General features: G+C 31.1%; 5 protein-coding genes across 6 annotated transcripts in view; 3 read left to right on the forward strand and 2 right to left on the reverse strand.

Annotated features, from left to right (window-relative positions):
- The window catches only part of LOC113394266 (lysophosphatidylcholine acyltransferase), a 57,645-nt gene extending 55,060 nt beyond the window's left edge, over nt 1-2,585 (forward strand). Inside the window, exons 7-11 of one of the 2 annotated variants that reach the window (XM_026631509.2) lie at nt 96-221; nt 590-734; nt 1,182-1,283; nt 1,829-1,970; nt 2,315-2,585. In XM_026631509.2, the coding sequence (XP_026487294.1) occupies nt 96-221; nt 590-734; nt 1,182-1,283; nt 1,829-1,970; nt 2,315-2,412 (613 nt within the window). In that variant the 3' untranslated portion in view covers nt 2,413-2,585. The remainder of the gene's footprint in view (nt 1-95; nt 222-589; nt 735-1,181; nt 1,284-1,828; nt 1,971-2,314) is intronic. The other variant, XM_026631508.2, reaches the window with a different exon arrangement.
- The window catches only part of LOC113394226 (phosphotriesterase-related protein), a 193,339-nt gene extending 187,830 nt beyond the window's left edge, over nt 1-5,509 (forward strand). The window contains exon 7 of the mRNA XM_026631460.2: nt 5,494-5,509. Within this exon, the coding sequence (XP_026487245.2) occupies nt 5,494-5,503 (10 nt within the window). The 3' untranslated portion in view covers nt 5,504-5,509. The remainder of the gene's footprint in view (nt 1-5,493) is intronic.
- A 6,385-nt stretch (nt 5,510-11,894) lies between these two features.
- LOC135193706 (uncharacterized) lies at nt 11,895-20,073 on the reverse strand. Its single transcript, XM_064217387.1, has 3 exons — nt 19,881-20,073; nt 13,130-13,620; nt 11,895-12,079 (listed from the first exon to the last, which is right to left on the reverse strand). The coding sequence occupies exons 1-3, from the start codon at nt 20,071-20,073 to the stop codon at nt 11,930-11,932; spliced, it is 834 nt and encodes a 277-aa protein (XP_064073457.1). The 3' UTR covers nt 11,895-11,929.
- A 421-nt stretch (nt 20,074-20,494) lies between these two features.
- On the reverse strand, nt 20,495-27,755 carry LOC135193707 (uncharacterized). The gene is made up of 2 exons (XM_064217388.1): nt 27,710-27,755; nt 20,495-21,204 (listed from the first exon to the last, which is right to left on the reverse strand). Exons 1-2 carry the CDS (start codon nt 27,753-27,755, stop codon nt 20,495-20,497), a joined length of 756 nt encoding a protein of 251 aa, XP_064073458.1.
- Nucleotides 25,843-27,864, forward strand: part of LOC113394249 (uncharacterized) — a 305,225-nt gene continuing 303,203 nt past the window's right edge. Inside the window, exon 1 of the mRNA XM_064217365.1 lies at nt 25,843-26,119. The gene's annotated coding sequence lies outside the window, so the exon portion shown is untranslated. The remainder of the gene's footprint in view (nt 26,120-27,864) is intronic.

The raw sequence follows: 27,864 nt of genomic DNA on the forward strand, positions 1-27,864 counted from the left end.
GGCGTGGACCTGCAATCATTGGTTAAGATGCGTTCTGACCACTAAGCCATCTCGGCTCTGAAAACTCATAGCAAATGTATGTAATTGTATTACAGGGCTCTTGGCGTGCCAGTACTCGACTACACGTATGACGACTGCCGTCTAATAGCAAGGGCTAAGCAGTTAGGAATTCCATGTGCATCCGCCATCAGAGAGATCAGCGAATTGAGGGCGCAACTGGGGTAGGATGAACGATGTGTTTAGTTTGTTATATAATATGTATGTGTGTATATAACGTTCTTCATGTAAAGTACATATAGCAAAACAGTAAAGTCTGTATGTAATTGTTTGTCCATTTAAAGAGATCGTTTGAAGCTTATTCCACATCGATGATTCGATGCCGTTGGATACACGTGTGGCATTTTTCTTTGGACATATACCTGTGCCGAGTGAATTATAAATTCAGATTAAAATAATGAAAATTTAATACTGCTCACATGGGTTTAAATCAGAATCTTAGCTGAGCTCCCTTGGTTACATATTTTTTTTATTTATATCTCTCAATTTCAAACCTCTATGAGATAATTATCTTTATCCTTGATTTATTCAGCTTGGATCGTTCACACCTCGAGGTTCACTTGGCATCTGAAGGTCTTAAAGGAAAGAAAAAATGGCTTAACAAAGAAGAGTTCGCCCAAAGACTAGGAGTGCCGTACGATATCAATTCTCAGAGGCTCTTCGATATATTTGTTCAAGTAAGTTACTTTAATGGAGCCATTTACATTTAATATATTCAAAAAAGGGATGTCTCGTAATACCCGGTGTATTAAATAAAACTCACACTAAAATCAATTAATTAACAAAAACTAATTAAAGACAATCAATCACTTCAATCACAAATCAAGACACTCGAACTCTCGTGAACAAGGCATTCGTAGATAATGTCGAAATATCGAGCTCCGCCGAATAAAAATAAAAGACATTGTAAATATCCCGTTTTAAATACTTGTAGTAATTATATACATAAATACTTTTATTTATATGAAACCGTATACAAAAAAAAAAAAGAAATAAACGAAATGTCGTCTGGACATAACTTTTTTTTCCTTACGTGACGATTTCTGCCAGTTCGTTACAAAAACCTATTTGTAACGAACCTCTTTTGTGATATTTTCATTCAATGTGAGACGTTAATGTTTCAGAATTCGAGTGGTTTGGTGAATTTCGCAGACTACATCCTGTGCGCCATGTTCCTGTCGCTGCCGCACGCGCCTCTCTCCCACATACTCTCGTGTACTTTCAGGGTACAGGCGATATATTATTATTATAATAAACTTTTACTTAATAACATTGAAGAAAAATTAAAAATCATATCATATATAAGAATTTAAACAGTTTCAAAGGTGCTTTCACAATGCTAGTAGTCGTACTAATGTTAAAGTAATCATTATAATAAATTTACTAAACAAGGTGTCAACAAAAATGGAGGTCTGAAGCTGTTAAAACTTTAGGGACCATCAAACTCAAATTAGTAATGGAACTTGAAAGAAACTCTTAAATAGTTGCATAAAAATTACTATTAATGTTAAAATGACCTCTACATACAAAATTGCTAAGTTATTTAATATTTCTCCCAATAGGATCTCGTAATTTATTTTAATTTTAATATTTTCCTCACGTGACGATTTCTGCCAGTACGTTATAAAAACCTTCTTGTAATCAACCTTTTTTGTGATATTTGTAATGTTAAATCATTGAATGCTTGCGGTTCGGCGCCCAGTAATCCAGGGGTCCGGTTGTTTAGTCCACGGGAATAAACGATATTAAATAATTTAATTTCATTTCCCAGCTATACGATGAAACACACACGGGTTTTATAAAATGCGACACATTTGAAGAAATAGCGATTCGGGTTCTCGGACTTTGTCGAGAAGACGCGCAGAACACGTTCAGACAGGTAGACCTTGACGAAAAGGGATACATTACTTACGGTGAGAATTTATTAATTTTTCTATTATTGTGAAGTTATAAAAATATATTATATAGACCTTTAATTTTCTTTATATTTATAATATTGTAAATATTAACTTCCCTTAAACTTGAGTGACTCGTTAATCTATACAAAGTAATGTATATAAGTATATAAGTAATGTATATAGAGACGCAGATCTCGAGATCCTGGGTTCAAACCCGAGATCGGGCCGGTAAAAAGTTATTATTTTTATCTGTAGAAAAATATATATACGGATATACATAATATGTTTGTGAATATATAGAGTTGATATTACATTATGTTACGAATTTATTTAAAAATATATATATTTTGTAATTACAGAGGAATTTATAAAATTCGCAAAGGAGAAAAATGAATATGCATTCTTATTCGTCAGCGATAACTCTTTCAAGCCGAAAACGAAACCGAAGGTCCAGTGAGATTCGGACCACATACCGACTGTCTGCAGGCAAGTACCATAGATATTATTTTAATTCAATAAATCTGTGGTACATTGTTTTAATTTATTAAATTTAATTTCGTAATTTTATTTATTTTTAGCATATGTTTTTAATGTAGCAACACTCAGTTTTATCTGTAGCAACACTGATTAAAATGATTGAAGTTACTAATATATTGCAACTTATTTCAAATCGATATAATTCATTTTAAAAAAAATTGTCTATAAAATAGAGTCTGTGAAATATTGCAATGTTAAAAAATAATTACATAACTCGTTAAAATTAGAATAAAATAAATTCTGTAGAAGAAATCTTAAAACATCTCAACTTAGAATGTAGATAAACAGTAGAAAAATAATATAAATAGAAAAAAAAAAATCATCAAATTAAGAAACACTTGAATAAATCTAGAATTGACAACTCATAGTGCTTTTGTGTAAAGACGAACACAGATTATACAATTTAATAGTTGAATCGTATTTGCTTAAATAGACGTCATATATTTAATTTTGTAAATCGTATCAATAATTGTAGATACAATAATTTGAACCCTCGGAAATAACGCGGACAGTCCTGGGATGTTCTTTATTCAAATTTCGCGCCAAAACCGTTTTAATCGGCACGTTTATTAACAGCCTAACACTCTCATATTGTTTTCCAAAAATCTACTACATGTTCGAAAATACTTCAGATGTGAAAGAGAGAATCTCAGAGGAGTTATTGTTTTTATTTTCAATAATTTCCGGTCACAATTATGTTTTCTATATGAAACATCCGGAAATTAACAATCTTTTTGAAGTGTTATCTGTGAAGTTAGTAAAGGATAGTTTTGAATATCGAGTTTAATAATTGGAAGAATTCAATCAATCAAATCAAGTCACTCTTTGTCATAGCCGCTTATCACAATTCTTGAAATGATTTAAAAATTAAATATCGATTTAAATATGCTTAGTAGATTTTTCGTAGAACTTCTGAATTAATTTAAGATTCGTTCAATTTAGTTGTTCAGCTGATCTGCAGTCAGGTGGTGTGTGTAGAATTAATGTTATTATTGTGAATATTTTCGTACTCTTAGAATTATAGGATATTTAAAAAAAAGTCGTTCGTAGTAGTTTAAAATAACGCTTTATTACGATTAGTACAAATGGTTAATATTCTCTAAACAAACAGCTTCCGATATTTGTTGAATTGTTTGGTTAAAATGTAATTCTTTTTTTAAAAGTAAAATAACTTGTACATTTTGTACAGTTTGTAATAAAAATGTACGATACAAATTTAATCATAAACTTGTATAATTAATTATTACGCTTGATTACGTTTCATTATTTACTTGCATTATTCAGATTTACTAAAAAGTAATTGTTTTGGAATTTCTTCTAAACTAAATGAATGAATATGATATTATATACATATTAATAAAAAAAGGAGTAAAAACTTTACCCCTCAATTAAGCATAATCGCTTTTAATGTATAAAAAAAAACAGGAAAATTAAATATTCTGTCATTTTGCAAAAAGCAGTTACAACTATTAGTTAAATACAATTAATAGTGTGCAAATGTGCATCTTACTAATGCAGAGTATATTAATATAATAAGCGAATGGGCCAAATGGCAAGTGGTTATTGTCCATAGAATATTATTCATTAGTATTGTAGGATGTAACAATCATTCCTTACACCGGTAATGAGCTGCCAATCGAAATGTTTCTTCGTCGTCTTTTGAATGTTAATATTATTTTCAAGATTATAGTTTTTGACATTTGTCCAAATAAAAATCCTAAACAAAATAATTTGATAGAACCAAATGTATTGTTGTCTCATTTTCATTTGTATGTTTAAAAAGGATGGCAACACTATGAGTCCTGTCAAATTTGACTTAGCTAGATTGTTTATTGAATAATCGGCATCAATACCTCATATATCTCTAGAGCTTAATGTTTACTACAAGATAAATAAACGGTAGATACGTCCCGGCATTTTAATGTGCGGCCGCTGAGAAAATGTGTTTCTGACATCTGTCAGTTGCGTATTAATGACACTTTACTTAACTAAACAGTTGACATAAACTTGTAACAACGCATTATCGATTTAAAACAAAAAAAAAACTTCTTTATTTAAAAATTCTCTCTATAGGACAAATAAACGATATGAACATATTAGTAATATGATAAGTTAAGTTGCGAATTCGTACAAGGACGTGTCAGAATTGCATTCTCTCAGCGTGTTAAATGTTTAACTAATGGCATATTTATTGTAAATATTTCTCTTTGACACTTGACGTAGTGCGTCACCTTCAAGCTTGATACGCCATTTAAATTGTGATAATTGTAAGCAAATTGTTAATTATAAGATTAAGCATTGAATTATATTCGTTTAATAATAGTATTATACAATAAGTGGTTATATTGAGATTTGGTAAAAAATAATTATTGTTAATTGTTTTTGTTATCAATTAAATGTTATCAATTAGTTTAGTCTATTAATATCTGGCATACATGGTTGTTCAAAACATGGCCGACCTTATGATATATTTGAAAAAAGAATACGTGCTGACATTTGTGGGAAAATATTATTTAAATTAGCGGGAATAATTTTTTACAAAGGTGGAAATTACAAAGATACGTGAAATGTGTTGAAGTAGTTAGTTAGTTTGATATCTTAAATGTCAAATTAAAACATTGGCTCTAAAAAAAACATATAACAATAAGAAATAAATTATTTATAATAAGCATACCCAATCGCTGTTTCTTATTTTATTTCCAAAACAATATGTTTTTACAGTAACCTGTTCTTATTTAAGCCGACAAATGTTATATTGCTTATGTCAGATGTCAATAGACAAATAAATTAGAATTAAAAACGTGGACTCGACCAAGAAACTAATTATTTCTAATTAGTTCTTGCTGTGAAAGAAAATTGAAGATCGAATTAGGAGTTTATAATGTAAGGTTTATTGCGATAGATAACTAAACTAACTGTATGTTTTGTCAACCATTTTGACAGTTCATCTTATTTTTTTTTATATAGTCTATATTTTAACATTTTTTCATAATACTAGAAGACAACAATAATTCTTAATTTTTTCATTATTTACATTTTTTAAAAATAATTATACTATTTTATCTGTCGTGTAATTTTGACCTTTATATGCTGGCAACATATTATATTTTTTTTATTCTATAACAGCTCACTGATTCTCATTGTTTTGTTAGTAGGAGATATATGTATTAAATGCACTTCTTTCTAAAATACTCTCTTTAGTAGAAATTAAAAAAAAAAAAGGTAATTATAATGTAATGGATTGATTTCATATTTTATATGATTGCATGAAAAATCAGGAATACAAATGTTTTGTATAAAAATACTAACGTTTGTGTATATTATTTAAATAAATTTTTAATCTGTATATAGCTTAAAACTAGGAACTCGAATAATGATAACCAAACGGTACTTATCTTTATAAATAGATTATTAAGGCATTTTTTTTTTAAATAGTTTTATTTCTGATACTTTGAACTTTACTTTCTTAAAATTATTTACTTAAATATGTACAGATAATTTACTATTAAAGTATATGTTCATTTAGTTTTGTACTCTTAGTTTACTTTGAACATTTATTCAAATAATTTAAATGATATGAATGCTTTTTATTGAATTTAATGTTTTAACCGACACGATAATCGTATCTCACGTACAAGTCAATACTCAGTTAGAAGAAAAATAAGCTATTAACATGGAAACAAATAATTATTCAAATATTTAAACTGTATGTAATCTATTAATACGTTGTTGAAGTCCACTCATGCCCGATTCCCATTCGAGAAACGATTCGTTTGCTTATAATTGGTTAAATTAAATAGTCCCTAGAAATAAAGTTTTATAAGCCTGTCTTATAAGTTGTTCAATACAGCAACTGGGATTATTTTGTGAGCTGCATCAGCAGACAAATGATAGTTAACCATTTCTCTGTTTTGCATATATGACCCATGCTTACTGTATCGGCTATTTTGACAGGTAACCTGCCTATAATATAAAGTACACCACAAAACCTGCCGCTTTGTTTGTGGTACCTTATGTAAACCATAAGATTGGAATAATTTAACATTTAATTTCAACTAGAGCTGTTTCATGTCGCGTGTAACATGTCCCTTGGAATCGATGGCATCACAATATTAGAATATTGTTAAGTGTTAATAAAGTTTCAAGTTCTAAGTTATTATTTAGTCATTACATCACATTTCCACAGATTATATATTAAAACAATTTTAAATTAAATCAATACGGAGCATATTATTTTATGCATATGGTAACATCGATTTCATTGTTAAGTATTTTTCAATGTTTTGAGTACTTTATTTAATATCACATGTACCTAGATTTTATTAATTATTTAGTTCTTATTTAAGCGAATATTGAGTTTTAAATGAGATTTAATCATGTATAATATAGCATTCCTTCGTTATGTTTTTAATTTTATTGATGCTATTCTATACGTATTAATTTTTTAATAAATGTTTTAAAAATATTTTTGTTTCATTTTTAGCTTTTGATTAAAAACCTCTTTATATATAGTCATACATCATAGATTACTCGTCATCCAATTTATGAGGTGTTCATCGAATCTGGGAGACAAAATCGCTAGGCGACCTCTGTGCCGATGTGATTCAAGCTTTCAATGACGTTGAAATTCTAAACCAAATAGAATTGAATATTTATATATCAATATATGAATCTGCAGGAGATATTATTTAAAGAGAGAGGGAAATATTTCCCTTCTCTCTTTAAATTGTACTATAATTCTAATTGTCTGATCGGATCAATCCGACACGATTTTAGAGACATTTTACATGATGATAGGGCTTTGTGCAAGCCCGTCTGTGTAGGTACCACCCTCGCATCATATGTTCTACCGCCAAGCAGCCATAGTTAGCATGGCTATTTTCCAGTTTGAAAGATGAGTCAGCTAGTGTAACTACAGGCACAAGGAACATAACATCTTAATTCTGTTGTGACTACTAATCATACGGTCCATTTGCTTGTCTACCAACCGAATCTATAAATACTTCTGTCGGCTTTACGGGCTTTTCAAGGCCCCGTGCCTTGGTAAAGGTTTAGATGTACTGTAACACATTGTACATCTAAACCTTTAAGGGCCATTGAGAATTATTCACAAAAAACAAATGGGTCCTAACCGTGATATGAGCAGGACCAACAAGGAATAAGTAAAGTATTTAAAACTTCCCAAGAAAACATTCCCTTTCATGATGGCGTTAATGTGATCATGACATGACATCGTTTAAAAATTTCAATTCTGAAAGTATTGCAAAACAATTATATTGCAAGGGTATATGTTTATGAGGTACAAAAGAAGGCAGAGCGAGAGGACGAATGAAGATACATTTTACGATCAAAAAAGCAAGAAGATTAAGAAAATATTAATTCGTTTTAAAATAATTTCATTTTTATGACGGTACGTGTCTACCTGTACATTATTTTTCTATGTTAGTATTACTTTGTTTTTCGGTGTGCTGGAAGAAATCTCTTCAAGAGATAAGATTGTCTTTCATACTTAGTACTCTTTGACATATTTTGTATAATTATGTAATTTTATATTTCTGATATATTTCTTTCATAATAAAGTATTAAACGAATAAATAATTTTAATTTAATAACATACTGAGTTCGTAACACGTAGTTTTTTATACTACATGTAATCATATTTTAACTTTTAAATAATGCTGTTTTTGATTTGCTCTGTACATAAACTAAATATGACCAAAATAATTTCATCCATCGTCCGTGTAATATGTACAATAAAACATTTAATACTATTTGATATTTTCATGTTCCCTTTTAAGTTTTATAAAAGTAACCTATTTATGAATTTCTAAATCAATTGATGTTAATTCGTTTCGTGTATTTATTATTTTTAATCACTGTTATTAATTGGATTTTGATTTTGTAATGAATTGTTTAAATTCTTATATTTACTATTCTTGTCTCCCGTATTACTTCCTGCCTCATATCTGTGTTAGATATTGGTAGAAACTTGATTGGTTTATGTGTTACTTTATCGTTAGTTAATATTTCTGTTCTATTGTACTATTTACTTAAATCAATAAATAGCATAAGAAATAAATTATTTAATGTATCTTAGGATATTTCCGACAGTAAGAGACCCTTTATTTTAAACATTCGTTCTACTATGAATGTCACATCGACGTTTATCGCCAAGCAGCGCTCATACAGTTTCAGGAACCATAAAAATTTTACATTGTAATCTAACTTCATCAAACTGTTATATACATTGTCCAATTTTATTCTCAATTGCATCAAAGAACCGTAATAAATTGCTAAGTTATAACAAGGATCGCGTGAATATTTTTTTCTCAGACTTCTCGTCTCTTGAAGACGGATTCTTGTTGCATATATGGACTGTTTCATGAGATCTAAAGATTTGGTCATGAAGTAAGGACCGTCTTGATTAGCCTCATCCGAAGGCTTCCGGCCCCTTTCAATATTTTTAACTGATCCCGTTTCATTAACGAGGCCGCCATTGCGTGCGTTTGCGAATAACTTTTTAACAGTATCAATGTCCATCATGCTAAAGTCTAAATTATCTTCGTTGGTATCTGATTGGTTGCCATATAAATAATCTAGGATAATATTCTCGTCAATACTGGTAGTATTAACAGAATTAGCAATTGGAACGTCCGTACTTTCAGAAATATTTCCTGATATTGTCGTAGATAGGGTGTATCCAAAACCTGATTAAAAATAAAAAAAATAATACTTAATTTACTAATCCTATTTTTCTTAATCTATACAGATAATAAATTTGTTGGGAAATACAACTAACTAAAGTGTAACTCTTTCAATGGAAAATGGTAAACTAATGTAATGAACCTGAAGTGTTTGTGTTTTTTTGTTTGAACGCGCTAGTCTTTGGTCATAGTAGTTACTATTCAGATTCGAAATAATCTTGTTGCATCTGATATTCCAAATCTCGACGAAGGCGAAAAGCGAAGGATATTAAATATTAGGCTATTGCCAACGGAGGCGGAACAGGAATAGACGTCTTCGACTGAGATAAGATTTTACGCTTTGATGAATTAAAATTGTCGTTTCAAACTCGCTTGTAAACTGATTTTCGTTGTCTCTGAGGTGTAACTTCTGGACTTTTTGCTTTGGACATGGACACTTGTTTTTGTTTAAGTATTGAGTTGTCGTCCGACGCCTAAGTTGGTCTAAAACTCCGACCTGACACGGAGAGAGCGGAGACGGGAGCCTGACGTGAACGGCTGTGAAGAGCAAGCCTACTATTTGCGGCTAAACTGCGAAAGGACGTGGTTGTAGCCTTGCTCGGGCTAAGGTTGACCAATAAGGTCAGTGAGGAGGCTTTTGAGGGATTCGTAGCCGAGTGTTTGGAAAGGACGCTCCTCAGATTGTTTTAGACTCCGAGGAGTCCTCTTCCTCGTTCGTTCACAATGAGTATCCCACGAAGATGACTTGCTTGAGCGCAGCCTTCATTTTGGAGGTCGCGAAAAAAATCCTTTTATTTAAAAGGAAGATTTGTAAAGAAACTGAAGGAATCGGCGGCTTTGGTAAAGGGCATTTTAAATGTCTTAGCGTCTCGGACTGCTTCTTTTAATTTGGTAGTTTATTAATTCATAACTATCACCTTTGTCGAACCTCGGTTTATTTGTTAATAACGAAACAAAAACAAAAGTTCACGTTACAGCAATTTTACTTTCGGTAATTGGTAGATGGATGGCATGTGGGGCACCTGAACACCCACAGACATTGGCACTGTAAGAAATAATAACTATTCCTTATATCACCAATCCGTCAACCAACCAACCAACCTTAGAATCCAAGCTTTAAAACCCAAGGCGTTTAGGTTTAGTTAGGCATTATAATAATCACAAAACATGTTTATTTTAAAAGTGTTAAGTACAATTGACCGAACAAGAACTTATAGTGTATTTAGATTATTTAAGTTAAATATATTTGTAACTTAAAAAAGCTATAATTTAAAAAAAAAACACTGTTCTTGTGACCAACTCTGTAAGACTCGGTGACAAACCCGAATAAGTAAATAAATTAACCATGAAACTTACATAACATAAAGATCCATTTGGTTAAGCACATTGTTCAGGTAGGACTTAATTAATTTGTAATCATATAAATATGTGATTATTAGTTTTTGTAGATGGTTCGTAAAAAAGAAATAAATTTTCTGATGAATTTCAAATTAATTTGTTAAATAATTAAACAAAGCAAGGTGCGTGTACTTATGTACGCGCGTTAGAAATCTTTCTTCTTCGGGTGTTACATAATAGTTTTGAATTCCATGCAAATAATTAATTGCAATAAAATAATTATTATTATTTTCATAAATGTCGCAAATTTAAATATTCACAATTTAAATTTGTATAATTTTAACAATTTTTTTTTTGTGATCAAATCAAATAAAATTAACTTTGCAACATAAAGTGCAAAGTTGTCTGTATCATGCGACTTGTTGCCTAATTGTCGATTTAGCGAGTAGAATTCACATCACCCTGTGCGTTTGAATCATAAAATATCACTTTCGTACTTTTTTATAACACGCCTTAAGAAGTATGACTTTAAAAAAACAATTTAAAGATTATTTGTTAATAGCTTCCGTATATACCAACAATATGATTTATATGACAAAAGACTTATTTACAAATATTGATATCGCATTGAATGTCTCTTACTCATTGCCAATATTGTGGCAATCATTTCACACGACATGCTTAATCCGCCACCATGGAATCTAAAATGTGATGTCATATGATCGCTATGCAAAATGTCATATGGAAAGGAGCATATATAAGCTTATAATTTATTTATATTTAAATTATATACACTTATATATGTAATACAAGTTAATTAATAAATAAATATACATTGACTTTATTGTGAAACACTTTTGATCTTTTAATTTAAAAGGGTAGATAATGAGAATAGACGGTTTTAATCGGAACAAAAAAAAATCTTTTATTCGGTAACTACGAGGAAGTTAAAGTTAAACGGAGGTTTTAATTAACAGGTTGAACACGACCTTTGAATCGTGATTAAATTAGCTATTTCAATATCCATAGTAGTAACAAGGCTCTCACTCAAGATTTAATTTAAATCACAAACTCAACGTGTAATTTAAATCAAATCATACGGTGAAAAAAGATGATATACAAAACAGAAAGACCACTTTGTCCGACTTATATTCTACGGCATCCTACCCAGGACACTGGCGCTATTGCTCCTCTGAATTGCTATCTGAATAGTTCAGTCTTTCAGCTAAGTAAGTGTCAGTTCATTGGTCATAAGTTTGGATCAGTTTTCTAGCAAGGCCTTATTATTATTTTATAAACTACGCTCCGTAAATTCATCCTCGTTAAATAAAATATGATGACATTGTAAAGTTTAATAAAAAACAGTAAGATAAAAATATATTCGTATTATCAGAATCAATCAATCGGTGTCGTATTAGGTATCCCATGTCGGTAATCATATTTCTCGTGTAGTTTAATTAGCAGCCACCAAAGGTAGAGAAAGTCCACGTGTAGTTTCGCAGCTTTGTGATGAAGGATAAGGAAGGGATTCACTCTATCGAATACCTTCTTTTTATTGTGTCTGAAACGACAAAAGGTATTTTAGTATTAATAACGAACTGCAGATTTTTTGGCTGTATCATCATAGTTCTTCCGAATCGATTTGAATTATTTTTGTAATAAGGTGTGTTTTTTTTACATGGTTATAAACACATTGTAGATTTAAAAAAAAATGTTAATTATTCAGTATTTCATAAATTGTATTATTTTTTAAATAATTTACAAGTTCGTCTTTGTTGTCAATATAAATTAACACGTGCTTCCACAAGTTAACGCGCTTTCTCTGTTCCCTCCCTCTAATCATCAGATGGTCGGCACCACGAAATGAATACATCGAAAGAAGGGAAATAGAACGCAAGATCAAGGTTTTCATTTTTATTCCAAGGTCAGAACTTTGAACAAAACTGTCAACTGCCGCTGTACTTAAAATGTCCTGAAAAAAAATTCACAACACTTTTGTCGCAATGTGAACCAGGAACCTTGTGATTATAAGATAGCCTCTAAACTTAATATATAAAAAGTTTTTTGCCTCATAATTTTGAAGTAAAAGAATAAAAAATAACATGAATCAGTAGTTTACTACTTGGCCATTAGGTATAATGAGCAGGATCAGTCCGATCGATAAGGTAGGATCCTAAATACTTACTAGAAATGACATTCTTAATGAATTAAAAAAAAAAACATTCTTGAAATATTTGATTTTAAGATCATAATTTATTATTCAATTAAAAATGTTTTAAATGATCTCCTTTATGTGTGCGTTTACTTGGTGCGTTTTGTGTGTCTGGGTGGATAATGCTCAGTATTGTCATGTTCCGGTCTGAACGATGAGCTGAACGATAATATGACGTATCACTGACTCATTCAACCTTCAAACTTACTTAACAATTGTGTCCTGTATATCTAATTTGATTGTACATAAAACCGTTTTTATTGATCACTGAAAAGTTTTAATTGTGTGACTTATGAGGTTTTTAAAATGACCGACTCAATTAGACGGCTGTTTAAAATATTTTACCATTAATTTCGAAGGAGTGTAAGAGTTTGCACATTTACTGACCTGTTCCTGGTCATAGTTGTAAAAACATCCAGCAACCTCTTCCAAAGACGTCTTAGCCGCCTATACAGAAACGCTATTCGGTATGATGTATCTGATGGGTTGTAGTACGGTTCGTTTTCTAATTGTTTTATTTTATGTCTCGCCATATATATTAGTTGTAACATCAAGTCGAACAGTTTATTTTTTACGAGAACTGTCGACGCCCTATACCATTGATAAAGTCTTCCGACGTATGCCAATCGTCTTGCCTTATTGTCCTTTAGTAAGACGTCTTCTCCGGTGTTGTTCTCAAAGGTCCTAGCAAAAGATTTCAGTTTTGCAATAATTGTGGTTATGTTTATCTTCTCAACGTCAATGGTTAAGTTTTTAATAATAACATTAGGTGGATTCGCTATTCTTCTGCTTAGTAGTTTATCTTCAGTAAGCGACTTGAACATGTCGTTGATGTTTGGAACATACGGATCAGAATTGGAAACAGATATGACACCTGAAATATATAAGAATTAAGTTGATTAGGTTACGAAAAATTCCAAAATTTTCCTCTGGTCTTAACATAGTAATATATCTCCTTCGCTGGTCTAATCAGCAGCCATATGTCATATGGTTACTTGGTTATGGAGTCAAACCCCGAGTCAGACCGGGTTAACGTCCTCAAATTGTTTCTGTCAAGAAATTTAAGAAATACCCCCATATTTATAACAGTAGTTATATTTACAACATTCCGTTATATTTACTTTGCTAAGCCATTGGCTCTTATTACGTCAGATAGCCGAACGATTGCATTATGAGATTGAAATAATAGATTTTGTGTGTGTGTGTGTGCATAAGCGTTTCGGCACACATTGTGCAAAATTGGTTTATCTCCGTTGTAAAATATAGTGACTCCCCGACCGAAATCAGTCATCATTAACGTTAAGCATACCTATATTTGACATAAGAATGTAACGGAGCCATAAAAGATCAATATATTTAATATGAAAAAAAAACCCCAAAAAATCACGGAAAAGCAAAAGTCTTAGAAGAAATAAATAAATACGTATCTGTTGGGATCGTTCTAATGGCTTTGTTGATTGTTCCAGTTTTTGCGAGTGATTAATTGATCTAGATAGATGTAATCTTACGGCAAATATTGCTACGATATCATTTGCCTTTTTGTAACTAAGTTATTTCATGCGGCTTTGAGTGAGGCAGAAATCGTCACTAAAAGATAAAGCGTTACGCTTCCTCCAGGCGACCTTTCCCTCTTTTTATCTTTCTCTGTTTCTATTTTATACGGTTTTAAATATTATTATTTAAACTTAATTTTTGTCAGTGTTTAAATTCACACATGATGTAAATGATTTTGCTGTTATTTAATTATTCTTAAACGTTAATTTATTTCATTGTGTCTTTTATTAAATAATTATCGTTATATAGTATAAAACAAAGTCGCTTACCGCTATCTGTCCCTATGTAAGCTTAGATCTTTAAAATTACACAACGGATTTTGATGCAGTTTTTTTAATAGATAAATTGATTTAAGAGGAAGGTTTATATGTATAATACATTGACAATTATGAACTAGAGAAACACTGATAATTGTAGAGGTTTCTGAAGTGATGTCGTAAATAAACACATTTTTCTGTTTACATTGCAAACCCTGGCTGAACCCTACGAGATAGATCAAAATAATGTACAGACCTTCTTAAGGTGTACAGTATTGTACACCTTAAAAAGGTCTTAAAAAAACCCGCGATGGTATATGTCTATCTCTTACGGATAACCTACAATAACCATTTTTATCCTTAACTTTTTACGAGAAATAATGGCTTATTTTCGAAGCGATTTTAAACAATACAGCATTAATCCTTATCCAATTAAGTTAGCTTGAATACATTGTCAATTTAATATAGATTAATATGACCCTTTACAGTACGCATATTTTCGAAAATATTACAGATTTAAAGCGCAGGGACATAGCGGTTTGTATTGTGTAATGACCGAAAAATTGTGAGCGTTGTAAGACATTCTGTAGTATATTTAGTATCAGCATTGCACCCGTGCGAAGCCGGGGCCTGTCGCTAGTACATTATAAATAGCGAAAAAAACATCGTTCCAAAAGTGTGTCCCACGTCATCTCAATGTTTTTATATCATTTTACTAAAATTTACCCTATTAATGTAGCCCTGTATCAATCGCTATTCGACATAACATTCATTGAAACTTATTTTTGTAAAACTATTATTATTTTTAATGAACGTCTTTATGTGTTATAACAATAAATGTTATATTCGTTTTATTTTATAATAAGATTTAATTTTACATTAATTTGAACAGCGATTCATTGTCATTTGATCTCCACCACTCCAAGATCAGATCGCTTCTCCAACGTAACGCTGAACTAAATTAGTTCCGTTTCACTAATTGATCGCTTGATCATTAGTAGATCTATTAATGATGATGTCTTCTATATGTCATGTTTTTGTGGATAATTATTGTTTAATTTTCGTTTCTTTTCATAAAAAAAATATTAATTTGCCATCGAACGATACGAGAATATATTATGTATATGTTATACACAAATTCGATAGTTTTTCCGATTTACTCAATCACAGAGTTCCTTGCCGGTTCTTCTCGGTAGAATCTGCATTCCGAACCGGCGGTAGCTTCACTTAATATAGTTTGTGCCTATTTGAATGAATTTAAATTTGGTTTTGATTTAATTAGATCGATAATCCGAAATTATGTAGTTTCTTAACTTATTTGATCGAGTGTCGCCATTAATAATTGATTCTATGGGAATTAGAGTTTCTTAATCAAATTGTATGTTGTTTTGTACGATAATTAAAAAAAGGAGGAACGGCGGGGGATTTGAGAAATAGGCGGGATTTGAGAATCGATTCATTGTAAAATTATTAGAATTTATAAAAGGTACTTAATGAATGTCGAAAGTAAGTTATAGTGAGAAATAAATTGTTTATATTGCTGACTTGTTGTTAAAAACTAACACTTCTCATAGAATCAATGTTTAGGTGAACACAACACATACTACCACATACACCAATAGTACATACATAGTAAACCATCATACACTACAGTATACTTTCTAAAATAAATAATTAGAAACGAAAAAAAAATTACTTACTTAAAAGCAATAAAGCCCGCTTCATTGCCACTTTTGTAATACAATGTTTTTATGTTTATTGATTTTAAATAATGGTAATTTAATTTCATGCTTTTTAACATGTTTTCTTTTCAGCAATATTAAACGGCATATTAAGAACTGATTTAAATGAAGGGCAAATCAGGTATTTTTTGAGTCGATGACTCTGAGGAGAACTAATAATCTCTAAATTAATATATATCTATCACCGTAGAATTGTAAATATCGTTAAATTGTAATCTATCTCGCGAGATAGTAAGCTGCCGAATTACTGTGAACGATGATTTGACTCAAAATAAAATGTCGATATTTCTATAGTTTATGATATTTCGGCTAGGATATGTTAGAGTTTTTATAATTTAACTTTAATTCGCTCCTAATTCGATGCTTAGATTATAATCTACCGAAAAGTAATGCGTTAAATTGTAAGCAGTATGTTACGGTTCAAAATCTTTCAATAGTTCACAATCTCGCGAGATAGATTATAATCTAAATGTATTTACAATTTTACGGTGACATATCCATAAGATATTTAATTCTTATACTCGCTCCAATCGTCTTCACGACGTTTCTAGAAACTTCAAATCCCAGACGGCAATTTATACCAGACTTCGTGAAAAAGATAGCGACATAATATGCTTGTATTTGAATCGCGTAATCGCTAACCTACGAGACATTTGTAAAATAACTAGCATCCGCCCCTGCTTCACACGTTTGCAATGTTACATACTATAAAACTAAGCCGATTTCCGAAATCTGTACGCTTGGATCTTTTCAACTTCGCAACAGATTTTAATGCGATTTTCATCAATAAACCGAGAGATTCAAGGGGAAGGTTTATATCATAGTCAGTAACTCCTTTGTGGGGCAATGTATACGGTTCTACAACAGGATCCCAGAAAGCGTTCTAAACGGCTCTGTTGCCAAATTAAAAAAAATGTTAAGGAACGCTTGTGTGCGAAAGGCCATTATACAATTAGTGAATTTACGATTGATTCCACACCTTGGGAATGAAACGATCGCCTCCTGGCTATTTCTATTCATATTGGATTGTGTAAATAATAAAATAGACAAAAGACTCGCTGCGTTTCTTTCGCCGGTTCTTCTCAGGACAGGGTGTTTTCTTTTCGGAACCAGTGGTAGTGTTTCATTTGACTATCAATAAGTAAGTGTAATGCTTCCATATTGAATAAAGGAATTTGAGTTTGAGTTTTATGTATAATTCTAATATTTAATAAATATAATTATATAAAAATTTCAAACAAATAAATTTCAACGTTTCTAGGCGGTTAAATATTTTTTCTTTTTATCTCAGTTCTTCAATCTAAAACTTTTATATAGACCCTTTTTGTACCAATGTGAAGCATAATATAATAATAATGATAATGAGAAGAGTGCTTAGCAAGAAAATATTAAGTACGTATGTATATTAAAACGTTAATTTTATAAATTTATTGATTATTTTGTATAAGTATGTCATAATACGAATAAGTAATCATTTGATAGTGAAAATTAAATCCAGTCATCCGACCAGCCCGATGTAATTTGAATGCTACGATAAGTTGAAAAAGAGTAACTACTGAGTTTCTTGCCGGTTCTTCTCGGTAGAATCTACATTCCAACATACAAATACTACCACCAGCTTCACTTAATATATTTTGTTAAATGTCGATTCAAAAGTGCTTGTAAAAGCCTACTTGAATAAAGTATATTTTGATTTGATATGATTTTCTCTATGATACTACGATATGATGATCTTCTCTAAATATATAAGAGAAAATGTGATACTCATAACATTGGTACAAGGAAGAAACGTAGACGTACAGTAGGACGTTATAAAAAAAAAAAGATTTCATTTCTTACTAAAAAATTACCAATGATTTTATTCTATAGATTGATAAGTCATCACTCCTTATTTAGCATAAAATCTAATTAAACATGTAAAATTTATACCATATATGGCTTAAATAACTGTTTGTGTGTGAGAAAAAAAGAAGTAGAGACAATATTTTCAATTTCTATAGTTTTATTTACCATCTACGGCTTTCCCAGGCGGAGGAAGGCGTTAGGTTAACTCCAAGGTTTTTTTCTGTACCACCGACTACATATTTTCAGTATTTCACGATGATCGGTTGAATAGTTAGAACGTGAAAGCGTAACAAATAAATAAATAAACTACCATTAGTTCATTTAAACGCGATCTAGTGGTCGAAATTTCAACCCTAATTAATGCTCATGAAAATGAGACATTACTAGCATATTTCAACATTCAGTTTATTTTTTTTGTAAAATTATTTGTATTATTTTTCGAATGATATTCAAAGGTCAACATTGCAATAAAAAAATCAAAATGACATAATTAAATTTTAAGTTTAGCAAAAGTATATTATGAAATTCATGTTAAAATTGGAGTAAAACATTATATGAAATTATTTTTATTTATGCTATAGGTTTACGAGCAGGATGCTCATCTGATGGAAAGTGACTACCACCGCCCATGGACATCTGCAACACCGGGCTGGAGCACCGGCTTGGAGGTGCGTTGCCGGCCATTAAGGAATGAGTACGCTCTTTTCTTGAAGGTTCCCATGTCGTATCGGTTCGGAAAAACCGCCGAGGAAAGCTGGTTCCACAGAGTGGTTGTGCGAGGCAGAAAATGTCTTAAAAATCGCGTTGTTGTGGATTTTCGGACAGCTAGGTGTTACTTGGAAATTTGACGAGATGTTCGAAGTTGAAATTCAGCAGCTGGGATTAATCCAAACAATTCCTCAGAACACTTCCCGTGAAAAATACGGTAGCAGATGCGAAGATGAAGATGATTGAATGTATGTTCAAACTTTTTTTTTAATATATTTTAATTGATATCACCAAATCTTCTAATACTAAGAACAAAATTACAAATTTAAAAATTAATAACACAACTTATGGAATTTTTCGGATGATAAACAAGACACGACAACCTTATGCAGCAATCCAATGGAATATTGTTTAGTCTGATTAAGGGGTTCGATTGATGAAAATTTTTTAGTTTTATTAGAACTGTTCTGATAAACATGGACTGATAAATCCAATAAAAGAGCAATAATTTAATTTTCGTGGAATCTCCAAAAAATATTCAACATCTAACGTTTTTAAACTGGTAGGTATAATCTGAACTTGATTGTTTGTGAATACTTTAATTGATATATTCTAAGATTCTGGTTTTATAGGTATGAATTCATTTCCCTCGTCATCAATCTCTTTAATAAACTTAATGGTATCCGTTATATCTACATCATAACGAACCATTTTCTCATAAAGTCTTATTTGTGATTTTAAATTTCGAAATGCCGACTTTGTCTGTTGGCTTGCGTAATTTACTATTTTCTGCTGCTCATATTTTAGCCTCCTCAATCTATTAAAGAGATAACCCAGTCTGTATCTTTTGTCTGCTCTTATTGGATGTTTTTGTAATAACACTTTTTTTACCTGATACCTCGTATGTATCAAGAATTGTATGTTAAGATTGATAAATCTTTCTTTTTTTAAATCCTCTGTCTCCTCTAAGTAATACCAGAAAAATACTAGATAGGTATAATATCTTGAATTTTGTGGATCATTCCAACCATGATACGAGCCCTGGTACCTTCTAGTTGCGTTATTAATAAGTTTTGTTATTTCATTGAATTCTTGTATATCATGTTGTTGATTTGTTGCTTCTAAATATTCCAAATTAAAATCGCCAGGTTTCTCTGTTGTGGTTGTATTTTCTTCTTCGCTTTCGGTATCACTTACTTCATCCGGAGCTGGTAGAAACATTTCTTTTATATTAGTCAAGTCACCGTAAAAAAGTCGATCATTATCATAAGTATTATCATATATTTCAATAAATTTATATTCCGCGTCTTCGCCTAGGCCTGAAAAAAAACTTTTAACTAAAAAATGAGATAAAAAGACACATTACAATGTATATTGTAATATAAAACTTACAACGTTGATGTAAAAAAATTAAAAGAAAAAATGCCGATTTTGTTATCATCTTTTAGTATTTAATTAAAATGAATGTATTCAACATTTTCAAGTTTATGATTAAGATCGATCGATAAATTATTCGATTTCCTGTTTATTACTTAGATAACGATTATGTCGCGTATAAATTTAGGCATTAAATTAATAATACAATATAAATTGAAGATTTAATTTATTATTTTTATTTAATGTATACTAATATGTAATATTATTAATCGATAAACTTCCAAGCATGCTTTCTATTGGTCAGAACTTGATTTAGCATTCGCTTGCAGTTTTCGTGATTAACGTTTATCAAATCAACTAGTAGGTCTATATCAAACCACAGATCTAACAGTCTTTCGTTCGCTTCCAACATATCGATCAAAGGATGGGTGGAGATAGCATTTTGTCTTGTCATAGTGCAAGCCTTAAACGCCTTATACGCAAATCTTGAAAAAGTTTTGCACGCGGTATCCGTTTTGCTAATCAAAAAACCCATTTTATATACGGATATCCTATTGTATTTCTCTCTTAAGACCTGCATTATGACCATTTTATTTCTCGCTTGGTATATAGTCTGTTTCATCAATTCGAAGATCCTGGGTCTCACGCTGAAAGGATCGTTATTATTCGACACAACGTTTCCGGGGGGCTTCCATCGCCTACCATCTCTTCGTAATATTATTTTTGGATCACCATTTTTAACTTTCAAATTTAAAAGCTCGTCAGATATGTCGATACGTTTGTAAATATTGTCGAATTCATCTTTTAATGTGCTGTTTATGCCGTTAAATTTGTTGTTTTCTTCGATTTCTCTCCAAATAAGACTCGGTTTAAATTTTTGTAGATAATCTTTGAATGTGAAATTATTAAATTCATTGCGAGGATCAATGTCTGTTTTGACTATATGGGTTAGGCTAAGGATAAGATTTAGATATTCTGAAATAAATATAAAAATGTTTAAAAATTAATTTGACAAATAAGGGGGCTACAGATTCTGACGGCCTCCGTTGTCAAGTAGTGTGTACACCGGTTTTCATGGGTACGCCACTCCGAGGTCCCGGGTTCGATTCTCGGCCGAGTCGATGTAGGAAAAGTTAATTAGTTTTCTATGTTGTCTGGGCCTGGGTGTTTGTGGTACCATCGTTACTTCTGATTTTCCATAACACAACAAGTGCTTTAGCTACTTACATTGGGGTCAGAGTAATGTATGTGATGTGGTCCAATATTTTATTTTATATTTTTACCAATTCAGTCTTATTATTTATAGTGCTTAACACATTCGATGCATTGATTTTGAAACGATTTTGATGATTCTTTAGATATAATTACTTCATACATATCGACGGCACATCACAATCTACTCTTGATGGTGGGCAACTAATCACTTAATGTATTAACGCTTCAGTTGAACAGGGCTTGTCGAAGTTTCTTCCGAAATTTTACATATTGGAAAAGAGTAACTACTGAGTTTTTTGGAGGTTTCTTCTCGGTAAAATCTAAATTTCGAACCGGTGGTAGCTCTACCTTTAATATAGTTCTGCGAAATGACGATTCAAATGTGCTTGTAAAAGCCTACTCGAATAAAGCATATTTTGATTTTGAATGAAATAAAAAAAATATATATTTTTAGACTATATGTAATTATTTAATAACGTTTAATCAAAAATATTGACTGAATACAAATTACATAGTAACGATTCACTGTCATCGTTTCAGTAATTATAATTTAAATAACTCACTGAATAATCGAGCGCTCATTTCACCGACGTCCGTGAGGTTTACAGAGAAAATCGTAAAACGCAACAATTTCCATCAATTATGGACCATTAACAACATCGCAGTTAACGCTTAACGTACTTATAATTTAATATTTCTTAGTGAAATTCTGTAAATGTTAAACAGCCGGGCAAAAGGCTCCTCGAGGAAAAGGCTCGAAGCATTTCTTGCGGGTTCGTGGGTAGGGGTCAAATTTGACACATTACGATTACACACGAAGTTTTTCTTCGAGGTAAGTGTATCATGTAAACCTCTTTTAATTACATTAGAGATATTCTGTAAGAAGAAACTCGAAACTCAACGCAGAACACGAGCGTCAAATTTCAGACTGTGATATGGGACATTCATTATAATAATTATAAAATGTACAGGTTACACGTATCAAAATGGTGTATCATCTTAAGTCGGTTGCCAATATTTCGAGGGTGAGATAATTCAATTTCAGGTAATTACGATATGCATCATATATAACATATTATATATACATATTTCTGAAAGTTAAAGTTCCAATTGATATAATATGTAACAATATAAAAATTAAAATGTTATCAAAATCAAAATATTCTTTATTCAAGTAGGCTCATAAAAGCTGCCACCGGTTCGGAAAGATTCTACTGAGAAGGACCGACAAGAAATACAGTTACTCTTTTTCAACATTTTAATTACAGGGTATTTTAGTAAAGAATAATAAACATCATTAATAAAAAATAAAAATTATTACAAAAATAAAATAATAATGATAAGTTCAAGCTTCGAAATCGATTAACAACATACTTACAAATTAATATAATATTTATATCTAAATAAATAAAAGTGAAAACTTAGTGATATTTGGAGTGAGAACTTATTGCTTTCCTTCATACTCCACACTTGGCTGGAAATTCAAAATCGAAGTTTTAACCAAATTCTTGAAAGCTTATTTATGAAAAATAATGTTAATTTATCAGTATTAGATTAATAGACTCCGACATGTTTGATCGTTTACCAACAAAGTTGTCACCAAAATCTATACTAATTTTATAAATACGAAATTAACTATCTGTCTGTCTGTCTGTTCCTCTTTCACAGCCAAACCATTGAACCAAATTTGTTAAAAATCAAGCTGGAAGTCCAATGATATATTTTTTATTCTTAACACATTTTATAACTATTACAAAATATACGTATTTTTTAATTTTATATTTTTATGCTAGAACGTACGTCACCGATCGCCATAAATAACGTTATATACAATATACGGTCACGTCTGACGGAGTTTGCTATTTAAATATAAGGCTTGGAAATATAAGCTTGGAATTTCGATTCTATCAAAATTTTAAGCAAGAACTTATATTCTCTTTAATAAAAATCATATGTTACTTGTAAACAATTCATTTTATATATCATGTATTAAAATAATTTTGAATCTTCACTATTTTTTATTATCCATATAATGTGTCACTGAATAAATATACCGTTTTTATAGCATTGGTGGTTATCGAGCAGGAGCCTCACCTGACGGAACGTGACTACCAACTGCATAACCGCAAGGCTTGAAGGTGCGTTGCTGGCTTTTAAGAAAAATATAGGGTCTTTTCTTGAAGGTTCCCAAGTCGTAATGGTTTGGAATCTCATAAGAAAACTCCAACGGTTCTAGAGTGGTTGTGCGAGGCAGAAAAATCCTTAAAAATAACGCTGTTGTGGATTTCCGGACAAAGGTGTTATGGATGGAATTTGAAATTCTCAAGTGATGTCCGGCGGCGAAATTTAGCGGCCGGGATTAATCCAAGCAATTCCTCAGTGCAGGTTGATCCAGCGCATTTTTTTATATTTTTATACATATATGTTTATATAAATAAATAAGCAAAGACAAAATAGTAGTATATGGGCAAGTTAAAATCTTACTAGTGCCCACTAGTAAGATTTAAATTCAGTAATTGGATATAAGCTATTATTTTATAATGAACGAGAATAAACTAAAGCCCTATGGGTGTCTCTTGTAAATTTCTTGGCTTACGACGTTACGGTCTCGATACTTGCGTGTCCTGTTATATAAATATCAATCGCTATTGAACTAGCTGTCAACGTTACCAAACAGGTCCTCGAAAAGACAGACAGTTAACTGGCCACTTAGAAGGAATAAGCTCTGTTCCTATATTTTTTTAGGATAGCCCACAATCAAAAATGAAGGTCCCTTGTGTGGATGGATAATCTTTATCGTTAGATACTGGCACTCCAAGAAGAAATATAACAACGAACACATTACAGATATCTTAATAAGTTTAAATGGAATATGTTTGGAGTTGGTCCCTAAGTGGAAATCCTAATTTTTGTCACTGAAAGACCATCAGCCACCATATTTTAAGATACGTTTTTATAAGTCAAAGTTTTTTCTATATTTTATTCGAGATTTTTTCTAAAATTATTATTTTGCCTTCTTAGCATGAAAATCAAAATATTTTTTAGTGATTTTCACATGTATTTCTGAATAGTTATTTTGCAATATTCAATTAAATATAAAGCAACCACGATACGCCTTCAACGATACAAATTTTATACCATATGAATACTATTGGTCGTATTACTTGGTGGCTGGTGGCTCTGTGGAAACTCCTCTAAGACCCACTCATAAAATATTGTATCGCGAAATAGCAATACTTAGAATTGTTATGTTTTGGTTTGTAAATTGAATGAGCCAGTGTAAATACAAGCACAAGTGATACAACATATTAGTTTCCAAGGTTGGTGGCGCATTGACAATGTTGGGAATGGTTAATAAGTATTTCTTACAGCGCCAATGTTTATAGGCGGTGTATCAGGTGCCCCATGTGCCCCGCTTTCCTACATAATAAAAATATATATTATACGTGAATAAATTACTAATTATTTATATTTTGAGCTCTTCGCTAGTCGTTAATGATGATGTCTTGGTTGACCAAACGAAAAACGACTTATGTTAAAACATGTGATCGACAATAACTATGAAATCCTCTGCCTATGAAAGTCCTTTTTGTATTGTATTATTATTATTATAAAATAAGAAAAAATTACATACTTGTATAAAATATTCATTACCGATTAATTTACAATTCTATTAATGATTCTTGTAATTTAATAATTAATACGAGTAACTGTTTAAATAAAATCAAATTACAAATCTTTCCGAATTACGAATGTGTTCTATTTTTAAAACGCTAATATCAGTAATTTATCAATCAACCAGATACGAAAATTATTTTCCATCGATATAAGGTAAAAGTGATCACTTTATGCTTAATGGTGGGTGGTCCCTGAATTATTTAAATCGTACAAGTCGACTAAGCCTTCTCAGAACTCATGTTTTATTTGAGCAGAAAGAAAGGCTGGTCAAATACGTTGTACATTCGTCAATATGTCTCGTCTCTTTCCTCTAACTATATTCCTCATAAGTTGTCCCGTTTTCGCACTCGGCCAAATTGGTCAAAGATTATTTGTACCACATTCGTTATCGCTTATTTTGTTCTGAAAATCAGACGTGTAATATTTAATAACGATTTTATCCCACATCAATAATAATTTTATTCCTGATTTTATTTTTTTAAGTAAAACATGAGTAATATTTATGTAGCTATTTATAAATATTTTAGCTTCATATTGTATTTAAAAAAATATATGAACACTCACAATTTCACAAAAAAAAAAATAAGATTTTTTATATTTAATTATTTTGAAGACTTCCAGTTATTACCTAATTTTCAGTCTGCGATATTTTTATTCTATGATCCCGTAGTATCGAAATAGGGGTTTCCTACCCCTCAGTTCCAGTGTAAAAAGGTGCGTTCCACCGTCGACACGTGCCTGAATTTGTTCGTGAAAAAAATAAAAACACGAAAAAAATGTAGTTTAGATTTCTACGCGACGGGAGCACGCGACTCGAAATCGAATGCAAGCGAAGTTCGAAATTTGAAAATAAGTATGATGATAATTTATTCCACTGACAAAAAATTTCTTTTGACAGTTTAAGTTCTTTTTAGTGCCGTGACCTGTGTGATGTAGTTTGAAATAGAATTCCAGCCGCTGGGCGTGTTTTGTGTTTAACCGAAAAGTGTAATTACAGGTAAGTCGCAGACGAGGTCATTTTTTGATTAACACTGTTTCAATCTTGTCCTGCCTATTATAAATTTTACGTTTCGTTCCGTTCCATTGTTATGTTTCTTTTATTTACTACACATTAAATATTAATGTGTAATCCCGGATTAGCTCGCGGGGATTATAAAGAACCTTTTCTTTGTTTTCAGAATGTTTCCGTTCATTTGTTTACGTAATTAAAAATTTATTTATATTTGAACAATGAATGTTTTTAATTTTTAAACTTTATTTTATGTTTGTTATTAAAATATTTATTTTTTCATTATTGTCACACTGTTATAAATTTACTAAATTCAAAGAGACTATTTTTTTTAAATGATTATATAATTTAAGAATGAATAAATATATGCTGTCTCTTAATAAAATTTATAGTGTTCAGCATATTTAGACAAAGGTAGTATCAACGTATCTATATTAATATAAATAGTAAAATAACCGTTCCGGCTCGCGGTTTTCAACATATGTATTTCTCTCTAACAAATACTACGTAAATAATGTTTACGTAGTACTATAAAATACTACGTACAAAGCTCTTTTTTTTTTAAATTGTTTATGACATAACGTTGTAAATATTTATTATTTCTTTTTGCGTTCTGTTATTTGTTTTGCTGTTATTTTTTTGTGATAATAATTTTCAGGATTCTTTATCGTTACTGTATAAGTCACAGGTTCTATATTATGCATTTGTATTCTATAAAAATCAACTGATTAGCTAAAATTGTTCTGAATAATAACATTTTCATAGAATAAGCGGCGGTCATTGTATAAACACGAGAAGTACAGGTTAGCACATTAAGTTTCCGGCTCCGCAAAGTCAATAGATCGTTTCTGGGGCAAGGTATCCGTTTCAATAATAAGATTCCGCAAATACTACTAGTATGCCATACAATAGTTACTGTTTTTCTTAAATGAAATGCATTTGACTATTTGTTATAATACATATATACAATTAATATTGTTATAATAATAAAAAAATATCTTCGTTTTTTTTATAGTCGTATATATTTTTTATAATCTATATTGTATTGAGTACTATACTGGTTGATTATACGTTCTTCAAAGAGCTTATAAGGCCGGAAAATTAATCACCTGATGGTAAGTGGTCACCATCAACCATAGACGTTGACATTGTAAGAAATCTTAATCATATCTTACGTCGTCTTTACACCATCGATGTGTATTTACTTTGTGAATTACTATGTTATGTCCCTTGTGCTTTTTATTATAGATCATTTCACACTCGCTCAATCACCTTCCAAACCGGAACACAACAATAGTATCAGTATTACCGGTTGGTGGGAGAACATGTGACGAGTCGGTGGTACCACTTTTTTCTCGAATTATAAACGCATTACGTGTATCCTCTACGTGGGGGGGGGGGTCTATTTATGTGGATCTCGACGGTGCCCAGGACGCCTATTGCGCCCAAGTACATCGGATTACCCACTAAAAAACCAATGGTAACCTCTCTTTGGCGGGTGCCACAGGATCGTTTTCACATGCTACTGTGATGGAGTGGTACCTACCCAGACGTATTCGCATGCTTAGCCCAATTTACCGTTATTACCATTTCCGCGACTGGTGACTAATTTCAAACCGGCCATCTTGGATGGCGCGTACATAAAATAGATTTATGAATAACTAGTTACAGAATAATAGTAATTAATATGAATATACAAATACGTCAAATTGATACTTGTCACACGTCAGTAG

This window comes from Vanessa tameamea, chromosome 16 (assembly GCF_037043105.1).
Source record: "Vanessa tameamea isolate UH-Manoa-2023 chromosome 16, ilVanTame1 primary haplotype, whole genome shotgun sequence".
Classification (NCBI taxonomy): Eukaryota; Metazoa; Arthropoda; class Insecta; order Lepidoptera; family Nymphalidae; genus Vanessa; species Vanessa tameamea.

Bases quoted from the DNA above. Each gene is read 5' to 3' on its own strand.
- LOC135193706 (XM_064217387.1), bottom strand. From the start codon at position 20,073: ATGTTTCTACCAGCTCCGGATGAAGTAAGTGATACCGAAAGCGAAGAA. The intron at 13,621-19,880 runs GTTGGAATGATC...TATATATTTCAG, and splicing joins GTACCAGGGCTCGTATCATG to GTGTCATATCTGTTTCCAAT. The intron at 12,080-13,129 runs GTAAATGTGCAA...AATAAAAAGAAG, and splicing joins CTATGACCAGGAACAGGTCA to GTATTCGATAGAGTGAATCC.
- LOC135193707 (XM_064217388.1), bottom strand. From the start codon at position 27,755: ATGGCCGGTTTGAAATTAGTCACCAGTCGCGGAAATGGTAATAACG. The intron at 21,205-27,709 runs GTAAATTGGGCT...TATTTATTTCAG, and splicing joins TCGCGGAAATGGTAATAACG to AATATCTAAATCTTATCCTT.